General features: G+C 35.2%; 1 protein-coding gene across 2 annotated transcripts in view; it reads left to right on the forward strand.

Annotated features, from left to right (window-relative positions):
- The window catches only part of SRBD1 (S1 RNA binding domain 1), a 203,099-nt gene that overhangs the window by 116,224 nt on the left and 74,123 nt on the right, over positions 1-12,752 (forward strand). For both annotated transcript variants that reach the window (XM_032351862.1, XM_032351863.1), the window contains exon 16: positions 3,362-3,444. In XM_032351862.1, the coding sequence (XP_032207753.1) occupies positions 3,362-3,444 (83 nt within the window). The remainder of the gene's footprint in view (positions 1-3,361; positions 3,445-12,752) is intronic.

Consider the following 12,752-nt stretch of genomic DNA (forward strand, 5'->3'; position numbering starts at 1 on the left):
TGTGGTCTTTTGTAACTGGCTTCTTTCACTATCATAATGTTTTCAGAGTTCATTCACACTGTAGCATGTATCAGCACTTCATCCCTTCCCATTGCCAAATAATTTTCCATTATTTGGGTATACCATATTTTGTTCATCCATTTATCTGCTGATGGGCATTTGGGTTGTTTTCACTTTTTTGGCTGTTATAAATAATGCTGCTATGAACATTCATATACAAAATTTTATGTGGACATATGTTTTCATTTTTCTTGAATATATACCACACAGTAGTAAAAATTTGCGGACATATGGTTACTATGCTAAACATTTCTAGAATTTTTTTTTACTTCTGTTGCTACTTTCCTCACTATTTAGTTTCACACTCTTTCACTGTGTCCATCTTTTCTTCTCTATCTCACAATGTGCACATGCCCTCAACTTTTGGGCTCTGACTCTTCCTTTGTCTTCATTCTCTTTATCAGCACTCTATAAGACTTCTTTTACCTGAGCTACCTATCTGTATCCTAATTTCAGGAATCTTTTGTCAGCCCGATCATTCTCAACCTACGGGTGTCCATTATTACTGTTAATTAATTCCTTTCTTGTTTATCCTGCCAGCACCATCTTCTTTTGAAAGCCTGGACATACAGCTTTCCAGTTTTCCTTTAAACCGTGTTTAGATTCCTCCTTTGTGAACAATGAACATCCTTCAGATGAACAATGTTCATTTTCCTCTTTCTCCTATCTCCCATCTCTTCTATGCTTTCTTGAGTTTTTATGTTCTGTAGAGTGAGTAGCATCTGAAAGCAAAATACCAATTCTAGAAACATTAGGGTCTATGTAGAGGTTGTTTACTGAGGGCTTTGTAACTCCAGAGGCTCTTAGGACTTACAGGAGAATTAATGTGTCATCTAGAAACTGTCATTTAGCAAATCAGTATGAACAAAGGAGAGGCTAGCAGTGAACCTATTAGGAGGAACCAGGTAGAAAATAGGTTAAAGTCCTTTTATATACTTAAAAAAATTTTTAAAAGAGAAACCTGTTCACACTTAACAAATTGTGCAACTGCTCTAACCAGTTTCTAAGTTTAGATTTTCGTAATGTGGGTTTTCCTGGAGGGGTAGATTTGAGAGATTTACCTGTTATTTTATTTTATTTTATTTTTTAGGAACATAATTAAATTTTATTATTTTAGAAAGCATTAAAAGTTCTCTAATTTGTTATTCAATAGAGTGTGTCATGATTTTGTTACTATTATTTATGTTATTTGCAATAGAAAATATAGAGTTAAAAATGGAAATGAAAACCAGTCACTCTCTTCTGTTTGTGGCCCCAGATTCCATTCTTTTCCTTTCAGAAAGTGGTTGTTTTTCTGTTTCTAGAATTGCTGTTCTTCTTCTCTTCGATCTGCTGATGGATTTGTAGGTGTTTGCAATCTTTAGATAACCCATCTAGCTGATCTCCTGCTAGCTGAAGTAGTCTCAGCCTGCTACTTCTCCACCATCTTGACTCCTCCGAGATTTACCTATTATTAATAACTGTTTTTTGAAATTTTGGTACCTTCCTACAGTGACTGTTCTGATGCCTGTGTCTTTCACTTGGTTACCTGTTGTGGGTTGTTGTGTTTTGTTTGTTTTGTTTTGTTTTTAACCTGAAAGTATTTTGGCAATGTTTGTATGTGAAAATCAGTCTTATTGGATTATATTTTTGAAGATTAGAATAAAAATATGATCTTTTCTTCCAGAGACTATCAGATGTTTCCCTGGTGGCATCTACTCTCACTGTGTAATTATACATGTGATTACTGGGGGAAGCAGCTCCCCTATAACCTGCAGCACTTGCACCCATTAACCTGTTGTGAGGTTTGACAAGAAAATATATGTGAAGGCCTTGGAGCCAGGAGTCTGCATCTTCTTCAGTGAGGAAATAGGCAGATTGTATGACACCAGCTTATTGCTTTCTAAGCTGGCTTTGCAAGCTGCCATTGTCACTGTTTGTGAGAAGTGATAATAAAATACCTGAAAAAGACTTGAATGTCCATGCAGTGAACTGAATGTTCAGCATAGAGCTTATCTCTGATGAAGAGATTGTACAAATCAGTGACAGGAGGATCCGATAGTAACTTGCAAGTGGTGGCGTCTGTTGCCAGACCTTGAACAGTTTAATAACACAAGAACAGGCATGAGATCTCCTTTGATGGCCTTAAAGTTTTCACTGAATGGGTTTATATTTCATCCAACTTTCTGTGTGAGAATATGACACTGACTAGCTTTCTCGCATTTAGAAAATGAAAGCTGTTTGTATGTAAGGACCCAATGTAACTATACCACTTGGGAAAAGAAAAAAAAAGAGCTACCCTTAGAAGTATCCTTAATATTCATACCAAATTTCTTTTCTCCCACTAAATCTATCTTATAAGTTAAATTAGGTATGAAATTTTGTTACCATTTCATAAGAAAAAGATGAGAAATGATGACCAAGTAAAAACATGACAACAGATAAAGGGATATTGGAAGCTAACTCAGACCTCTTGACCATGGATTGTTATGGTCAGGAAAGAGATGTGATTTAGAACTGTGAGTGAGTGTGTTCAGAGACAAGCAGCTGAGATTCAGATCACTTCACAGTTACTCTTGCAATGACATCTAAGGCAATACAAGTGTGTTCATGAGCCAACTGACTTGGTCTCCAGTTGCAGTAAAGTATGATTCCATCCATTACTCATCACTATCAGGACCTAGTCCTAATAACATACTTGATTTGCAAATATATGTCATGATGCAGGATTATTTAAAAGTGAAATATCGACTTGTTTGTTAAAGTGTGAGGTGCGCTGATATGCTCTGATTGAAGAATGAACAGGTGATTATTTAAGTATAGCAAGTAAGTGTTATATCTCTTTTTCTAGATGTATTAACCTTTCAATCTGTTTGTGCTCCAGAATGCCTACAGATTCTGATAACAAAAGTAATCCTGAGGGACGCCTGGGTGGCTCAGTTGGTTGAGCGGCTGCCTTCGGCTCAGGTCATGATCCCAGCGTTCTGGGATCGAGTCCCACATCGGGCTCCTTGCTAGGCAGGGAGCCTGCTTCTCCCTCTGCCTCTAGCCTGCCGCTCTGTCTGCCTGTGCTTGCGCTCTGTATCTCTCTCTCTAACAAATAAATAAAATCTTTAAAAAAAAAAAAAAAAAGTAATCCTGAAATTTTGCATTCACGTCTTTTGTGTGAAAAAAGGAAACTTTGCAATTTAGTCAAATTGTTGGTTTCTTTGTGTGGGAGAAGAAGGAAGGAATTAAATACTTGAATTATGAAGTCCTAATTAAGTTATTATTTGGATACTGTTTTTCACATTAAGCCATACTTATTTTGTTTTTTTTTCAGTTTCCATAGCAAGGCGTGTACAAGACCCATTAGCTGAGCTGGTGAAAATCGAGCCGAAGCACATTGGAGTTGGAATGTACCAGGTAAAGCAGTGCGGGTCATTTACTTTGTGAAACCCGTCAATAGTATGCAGACTTGGCATAGTAATTAAGTGTCGGTGGGAATACCTTCCCATTTTCAGAGGTTACACAGTTGATGGGAAGGTAGTTAGGAGTTATGTTATTAGAGAAGGGGGAGTTTTTCTTTTTTTTCTTGTCCTTTTTTGGTGTTTATGGTTTGGATTAAGATTTATTTAAAGACTATTAAAACATTAGATCAGACTAGTAACTTAATCCAGAGAGCCTCTCCCTTTACCATTATTGTAAAAAAAGAGAGGAAATGGAGCAAGGAGGGTATGTTGGTTCTTTGTGTAAGCCAGTATGAAATATTGATCTTTATTGATCTTTCAGGAAAAAGCCTTTGGTACCTACTGTGCCTTATTTCTTTTTCTGGTTCCTGTTTCTGTTTGATTATTATAATGAGTTTTTGCTCATTATCCAGTATGATCTTTCAGTTGTTACTGTGTAGTAGTAGTAGTAGTAGCGCTTATTATCATTACTGTATTTTCAGTTCTTGAGGTTGTGTGTGTGTTCATTGGGCAGTTGAGGACAACATTAAATCTTGGCAAAGTGAATCCATGATATCTTGTCTTCAGAAACCTCAAGTTGAATTATTTTTATTTTCAATGAAAGACTTTTTAAAATCTGAAATAAAATATTATCTTCTGTATAATTTTTATGGGACTTGAATGATAGGTTCTGTACTATTCTCTAAGAAATGTATTAGGGCATGGAATCTGTGACCACTAGAAATAGAAGAGATCTTAGAAATCATATAACCTACCCCTTCATTTGACAGAAAAGGAAGCTGTGTCCCAGAATAGTTAGGATTTTTACCCAGATTCACACATTGGCAAAGCCTAGACTAACTTGTCACATATTGAATTTAACTGGGAGTATTCCCATTTTACAGCAAATTAGACTAAGAGGCACCTAGACCTTTGACTTGACTCGTTCATTTGGGAAGGATAGTTGCTGAAGGGGTGGATCTAGCTATATAGCTAGGTAGAAATGCCTAGTATCTAAAGAGTATAAATTTAACAGTTTTATTACATAGGTATTTTAGTTTAGATGAATTATAACTGTATTAATTCAAGACGAAGTTATGGAGTACTTCAGCAAGGTAGTAGAACAAAAAAAAGAAAAGGAGAAGTCAAACTCATAGAACCAAGGCAGGCTAATAAGCTATTGGCATCAAAGAAGTCTTTAGTAAATAGCAGAGACTTAGCCTCCAGATTCTTCGGAGATACAGCATTTAACATGAAAGAGTTCATCGTTCCAACAGCAGTAAGAAGAAATGGAAGAGCTTTAAGCAAGGGAATGTTATGATCTGATTTGTATTTTTAAACATTGGCTCTGGCTAATCTGGGGAGAATGACGTAGAAAGGAAGAAGAGAAGCAGTAAGACCAATGCAGAGGCTGTTATACTAGTTCAGGTGAGAGATGGTGGTGGCTCGGACAAAGTTAATAGCAGTAGAAATGGAAAACAGTAAAATCTGTTTTATAAGGCCTACTTGGTAATAAGTGGAGGAAAGGGAGTTTGCTCCAGGAGTCCTATTATGTGGATGATGCCTGACAGAACAGATTTGGTGGGGATAAGATCAGTAATTCAGTTTTGGACATGTTAAGTTGAGTTGCCTGTAAGAAATCCAAAAGATGTCAAATAGAAGTGGATATGCAAGTCTGAGATACAAAGGAAGAGCCATATTAACATTGGAGTACAGACTTCTCTGCAAATAATGACACTGAGAAAGTGATCAATATGGTAAGCTGAGCTTATGATATCCTTTAGTTCTGCCACCACTATTACTGGCATATCCATGATTCCACCTTCTTTAAGATGACAGAGAAGGTGCACATGTATATTTGTATCCATATAATAAACACATATGAGTAAGTTGATAAGCTGGGAAAAAAAGAAAGTGTTGGTGGATGGAAATTTCAGGAATCCCTGAAAGATAGTAAAAATAAAGAATCACATTCATGGAAAAATAAAACCTGATGGAGCTGCAGCTTAAAATGCACAGATCAGGGGCACCTGGGTGGCTTAGTGGTTTAAAGCCTCTGCCTTTGGCTCAGGTCATGATCCCAGGGTCCTGGGATCGAGCCCTGCATTGGGTTCTCTGCTTAGCAGGGAGCCTGCTTCCTCTTCTCTCTCTCTCTCTGCCTGCCTCTCTGCCTACTTGTGATCTCTGTCTGTCATTTAAAAAAAAATGTACAGAACAATAGTGTTCTCAAACCAGAATCACGTTCAAATAGTGGGGAGGGGACCTGTAGTTTTAGAGAAGGAGGTGCATGTGGAACGACTAGGCCCACCGTGACCCCTTCCCTCCACACCCTGTGAATCCAAACTCAAGCACTAGGCATAATCTAGAGACCAGAGGGAGGCTGGGAGATCCCTCAGGTAGCCTTTGGTTGTCAGGAAGTTCAAGGAGTCTCGTTCCAGGAAGACAAAATTTTGGCACATCCCTGACCCCTGGCATCATATCCCACATCAATGGATTCCAATGCTGGTAAACAAAAACAGCATACATAGATAATTGGGGACTCTGAAATGATCTTCTGCTAAGAATCAAAGAACATTTGAGGAAAACTTTTCTCAGCAAAATGAGGCACCAAATACAAAGAGCAAAAAATAACAATGAATAGGCAGCAGGCTTTGAAATAAGTAAAATTAATATTCACAGAGAGAAAAGAGAGGTTATTGCATATGTAAAACAAATCTAGATAAAATGAATTAAGTCTGTCTTAGAATTTAAAAATCTGCTTGTCAAGATGGAAAAAGCCAAATGGTCTAAATAGAGTGGACACAGCTTAAAAACAAGTTAATGAATTGAATGATTGAGCTAAGAGATTCTTTAGAATACAGTCTTAAATTGAGAAAGTTGGACAGTGTGAATAAAATGTCATAAGATACAGAGGCCATTTTAAAGCTTCAACATTCAACTCATAGCAAATTCAAATAAAGAGAATGGAGGAGGGTTACAATCACAGAAATAATAGGAAGAAATTTCTTCATGCTGAAGACAGACAAGTTTTGAAAAGGCCCGGTAGTATTGAATAAAAGGATAACTAAAGATCTACACTCAGACATTTCATATGAAATTTCAGAATGCTAGTGATAAAAAAAGAACTGACTAAAAGCTTCTAGAGAGCAAACAGTTCACCTACAAAGGAAAGAAGCAGTCCTATTATTGGTAAAAACAAGTAATAGAAGATAGAAGCAGTAGTTTTGAAGTGTGAGAAAGATGTTATTCGAACCCATAATTCTATATTTGGACAACTCAGCAATTTGATGTGAGAAGAATATAAAAACATTTTTGGACTTGCAGTGATCTATCTTTTTAGAATGTTACAAATCTTCTTTGAAAAAATTATTTATGAAAATACTCCTGACCCCAAAAAAGCGGGAGTGGGGACGAAAGAAGGGAAAGAAGTGTCGTGAAGGTACAGTATTGAGGTGAAGAAACAGTAGAGAGCTTTATAGTACACACATGTGCAGTAAAATGTTAGTTGAGCCTCAGAGTGTTTTTTTTTTTTTAATCTATGATGTTAATCTTTAAATATATCAGTCTGGGCCAGATCAGCTTAACATGGGAGAGCAGAAGAAAACAAAGTTACACAAGATTCTTTTTCAGGAAAATAATTAAGATGTAGATTAACTTTATACTTCATTAGAAAAACATAATCTGAAAGATATGAAGAATAATCACAAATAGGATATTTAATGCACATCATGAGAATAAAAAATTAAAAGTTCATCATCCCAACCAAAGGCACAGAAAACAAGGAAGAATAGTAAATAAGTAAAATACATGGTGACAGGAATAAGTATAGGTGATAGATATATGATGAATGGGTTAAATTCACCAGTTAGCAGAATCTCATACTTTTAAAAATAAAATACAGCTCTAAGTTGTATATGTATGCAAGATGTTTCTAAAGCAAAAAGCAACCTTGTAATTAGAAAGTTGGAGAAAAATATTCCACACAAATGAAAAAGACAGTCATAGTACTGCTAATATCAGACGAAACAGAATTTAAGGCAAAATGCATTGAACAGGTCAAGAGGGGCTATTTTATATTAATAACAGTTTCCCAAGAAGATATAATTGTCCTGAACATTCTGTGTTATCTAACAACATAGCTTCAAAAATTATGCTGTTTAAAAAATTCTAAAATTAGAGCAAGAGACAAGGGCACCTGGGTGGCTCACTGGGTTTAGATGCTGCCTTCGGCTCGGGTCATGATCTCAGGGTCCTGGGATTGAGCCCCACATCAGGCTCTTTGCTCAGTGGGGAGCCTGCTTCTCTCTTTCTCTATCTCTCTCTCTTCCTGCCTCTCTGCCTACTTATGATCTTTGTCAAATAAATAAAAAAAATCTTAAAAAAAAATTAGAGCAAGTTTTGTAAATCTTAATAGACTATAGTAGACGTTTCGAACATTTGAACATTTTCATCACCCCAAAATGAAACCCGGAGTCCATAAGCAGTCACTACCACCCCCTCCTTCCCAGCCCTAGGCAGTTACTCATCTACTTTGTTTCTATAGATATGTCTGTTCTGGGTATTTCATATAAATAGAATCACACAATATGTGGTCTTTTGTAACTGGCTTCTTTCGTTAGCATATTTTCAAGGTTCATCCATTACAAGTCATTACTTCATTCTTTTTTATGGGCAAATTGTATTTCATTGTATGTATATAATACAACATTTTGTCTATCCATTCATCAGTTTGAGTTATTTCCACTTTTGGGCTATTATGAATAATGCTATTATGAACATTCTATACAAATTTTTATGATGTATGTTTTCATTTCTCTTGGCTATATACCTGGGAGTATGTTTGCTAAGTCATTTAACATATAAATTTAAAGCCAGAGGATGAACTAGAGAAACTATTTGCCACAAATCTGTATGTATGCCACTATCTATTTTATTATTAAGGTTTTGGTGTTTTCTTGTTGATTTGCTTACGATTATATGTTGGTTTAAATAAAACATTTACAAAAGACATATAAAGAGCATTTAGACAACATTTATCATAGACAAAATAAAAATTTTTCTTTATCAAAGAAACCCAAATTAAGCAAAGGGATATTATTTCAATCTAACAATTGAGTAAAGTTATAATAAAATGATAAACATCTCTGCAAGTAAGGATACAGTGAAATGATTATTCACATACACAGCTGGTGGAAGTATAAATTGTTATATCTAGCAAATAGTCAATACCTGTCAAGATGTATTTTTATTTATTTATTTATTATTATTATTTTTTAAAGATTTTATTTATTTGACAGAGAGAGATCACAAGTAGGCAGAGAGGCAGGCAGAGAGAGAGAGAGGAGGAAGCAGACTCCCTGCCGAGCAGAGAGCCGATGCGGGACTCGATCCCAGGACCCTGAGATCATGACCTGAGCCGAAGGCAGAGGCTTAACCCACTGAGCCACCCAGGCGCCCCAAGATATACTTTTAAAGAGTGCATGCCATTGACCTGGTATTTCTCCCTTTAGGCATCTCTTCTAAGACAGTATTAAGAACCATTGATAAGGGACTCCTGGGTGGCTCAGTTGGTTAAGCAGCTGCCTTCGGCTCAGGTCATGATCCCGGCATCCTGGGATCGAGTCCCACATCGGGCTCCTTGCTCCGCGGGGAGCCTGCTTCTCCCTCTGACTCTGCCTGCCACTCTGTCTGCCTGTGCTCACTCTCGCTCTCTCTCTCTCTGACTAAATAAATAAAATCTTTAAAAAAAAAAAAAAACCATTGATAAGATTTATATACATGTTTGCTGTTAGAACAAAATTATTGGAAGCAACTACAATAGAATAGTATATCCATCAGTTGAAATATACAACCATTAAAAACACAGGTTTTCAGGGAGGATTTAATGACATGAGAAATTTCTTTATTTTTATTTTTTTTAATTTTTAAAAATTTTTTATAAACATATAATGCATTATTAGCCCCAGGGGTACAGGTCTGTGAATCGCCAGGTTTACACACTTCACAGCACTCACCATAGCATATACCCCCCCATGTCTTTATTTATAAATTGCGATGAAGTTATTGATACAGAATAAAACCAATTTCTGTTTTAAAAATACATTTACACTGAAGAAAAAACCTGGCTAGTGACTGATACTTATATTTTTGTTGGTGTGATTAGGGGTTTTTTATTTCCTTTTTTACTTTTTTTTTCAAACTTTTACAGTGAATATGTATTAGGAAGAAATTGTAAAATACATATCCATGTCCATATCCCGATCAATGTCCTATTTAATTTTAAGTCTTGATATGATAGACTTTGATATAACCAGAGTGGGACTGAATTTCTTTTTTAGTTGGGGCCTCTAAATGCTTTTGGTATAAATTTAATACTCATATTTATTCTGATTTAATACTGTATTTATTCTGATTTTTCCAGTAGCTGGACAAACATTTGTTGATTGTAAAAATGAAAGCTATTCAAAGAAAGAATGTTGAATACTTAAATGAAATAATAGAAGCTATAATATTACTATTTCAATAGAAACTAAAATACTTTTGGTTTAATAACAGCCAAAATGCTAAAGGCAGCACTCCAGTTCTTGTCTTAGAAAATGGGGAGACCTGATTTTAAAAACACATGCCTGTCATAATTTCTGGAGAGAGAGGCAGCCAATGTGGTCGAATGACAACATATCCCTAACTGACCCCTAAAGACTTTGCTGGAAAGTGGCTTGGTGTTGCTCCCACGAAAACACTCCAGGGTGAGAGTAGGATGATGCAGGGTTGGCTCTGTCAAGTTCTGTGGGACATGGGGAGTGTGGTTTAGCTTGGCCTTGTCATATCCTGAGAGCAGAACTTAAGTAAGTTGGATTTACTTGCTATCTATTCTTTTTTGCACCATGTTTGAGGTACTTTTGTGCTCATTAATACTTCCATTTGTTAATGAGCATACACAGTAAAGTGGGAAAGACAAAACAGTCCTCTTCCTCCTTTCCTGCCTGTTACATCATTTGATGATTTTAGAGAACGAAATGGTGTTCCAAAATGAGTTTTTGGAACCCTTAGTGTATTTTCTATATCCCGGGCTTCTTTATTCCTCATTATTATGGTTAATGGAGAAGTCACTGTAAAAGGAAAATCATCTTCCCAGCAGAATTTTTCATGGTAAAACCTCAAAGGTGGGAATTTGTATCTTATTTCCCAACCTGCTCTGTGGGATCAGTTATGAGTAAAAACAAAAAATCAACTCTTCAGTGGTGATATTATTAAAGTTTTTAAAACTATTTTATAGGTAGCAGAGAGGGATTATGAAATGTATTTGTAAAAATAAAAGTTAGTAAGAATCCTCTGTTTTATATTGTTTGCCTAAATCCTTTTGGATATTTTAATCCCTTAATTATTTGTTATTGTAGAATGGGATAATGGGGAAGAGTCTTCCCCAGAGATGGTCACTTAGATGACTTTTACCTGGATTTTTGCCCCCTTACACTAAAGCAGTTTTTTTAAATAGATATAACACCAAAATAAAACATAGAGGAAATTTGTTCAAAAAATCAGGCATCACTTACATAGATGAGTTCCTTGCCAAAGTGTTTTTACAATCTTGTCCCTTAACTGTATGTCCTAGCATATGACTTGTATTTGAAACTGTGCTTTACCAGTATTATAAATGAAAATCAAACTTAACCTTGCAATTATTTCATTCATTTGTGACTGTAACTGAACGATTTTTGTAACTGAAAAACAAGTAATTGACTTTGACTGGGAGTATGAATAAACTCATCTATTAGAATTTGTTAATTATTCCTTAAACTTAGTTTTAAAATCTCTATTCTGGGTGTTTGGGTTTTTTTTTTTCTTCACTTCAGGATGAATTGTGCCTCTTCTGTTGACGTATGGACTTCAGTTTTCTCAGCTTCTTAGAAATCACCAACAGTGTAATAAGCCATGCATATATATATACACACACCCTAGTATAACACCATATTTATCTTTAAAAGAAACGGAATGATGATTTGAAGAAATTTTTACCAGTAATGCCTTAATTTATTAATGATGAAATATCTAATTTCCTTGATCTTTTTTTTCTTACTTTTTGTGTGTCATTGACCTTGGACAATGAAGCTAGATCAATTTCAGTTTCTACTCATGTTCATCTTTTAGTTTTCATACAGCAGCACAAAGTGCTAGGATTCCTAAAACATTAAGCTATTTTCACAGTGTTTAAAACTAGTAGTTATCATGGATGATTAAAAAAATTACCCAAGACATTTAAATTACTACCATAAAAGGAAAAGATTAATAAACATTAACTGCATTAGAATCTAAAACATCTCTGAATCATAAAATAATATGTAGAAAATCCACAGACTGGGGGAAGGTATTTGCAAAACATATAACCTATAAAAGACCCAGAATATATAGAAATCTACAAATCAAGAGGAAAAAAGAAAAATAGGCAAGGGATATGAACAGGCCATTGACAGAAGCAGAGTCAAAAAGGACAAAAATATTTTTTAAATGATCACTTTCACAGTACCTGGGGAAATGCAGACTGAAGCCAGTATAGGAAACCTTTCAGGTTGCCAAAACTTAGTCTGAAAATTTGGATATTAGCAACCATGTGGAACATTGGGAATCTTGTATATTACTTATGGGAGAATAAACTGGTACAAAGTCTTTGGAGAGCAATTGTACATTAACAGAGTTGGAGATTGGGATTCTCTTCAAGTCAACAATTCTGTTGCTATATATTATAGCCTTGAAAATTTCCTCAAATGTGCACAGGAAGGTATTAGAATCATTGAAGCACTATTTATAGCAATGAAAATTTGGGGAAAGTATTCATCATCCTGAAAACGGAAAAATAAACTGTACTATACTCAGTGGAGTATTAAATGAGAGTGAAGATTATCCAGTTAGAATTATCTGTATTAATATGGACAAACCTTATAAGATATATTAAGACAGAAAGCAAGTTGCAGAATATGTACAGTATTATGTGATTGGTATAAAATTTTAAGATATGAAAAATAATGTATACTATTTGTAAATACCAACATACATACATATGTATATGTGTATGTGTTATATATATATAATATATAGTATGAATATAGAAATAAGCACTGGAATTTATGATTGTGATTACCCTGGGTGGGATATGGAATGGGAGAATAGAAACTGGGAGTGATATACCAGGAGTTTCAACTATATTTATAATATTTTGTTTCAACCATATGTATAATATTTTATTTCTTAAGTTGTTTGGTGGGTACATAGTGTTCCTTATACACTATA

The sequence above is a fragment of the Mustela erminea genome, chromosome 7 (genome assembly GCF_009829155.1).
Source record: "Mustela erminea isolate mMusErm1 chromosome 7, mMusErm1.Pri, whole genome shotgun sequence".
NCBI lineage: Eukaryota > Metazoa > Chordata > Mammalia > Carnivora > Mustelidae > Mustela > Mustela erminea.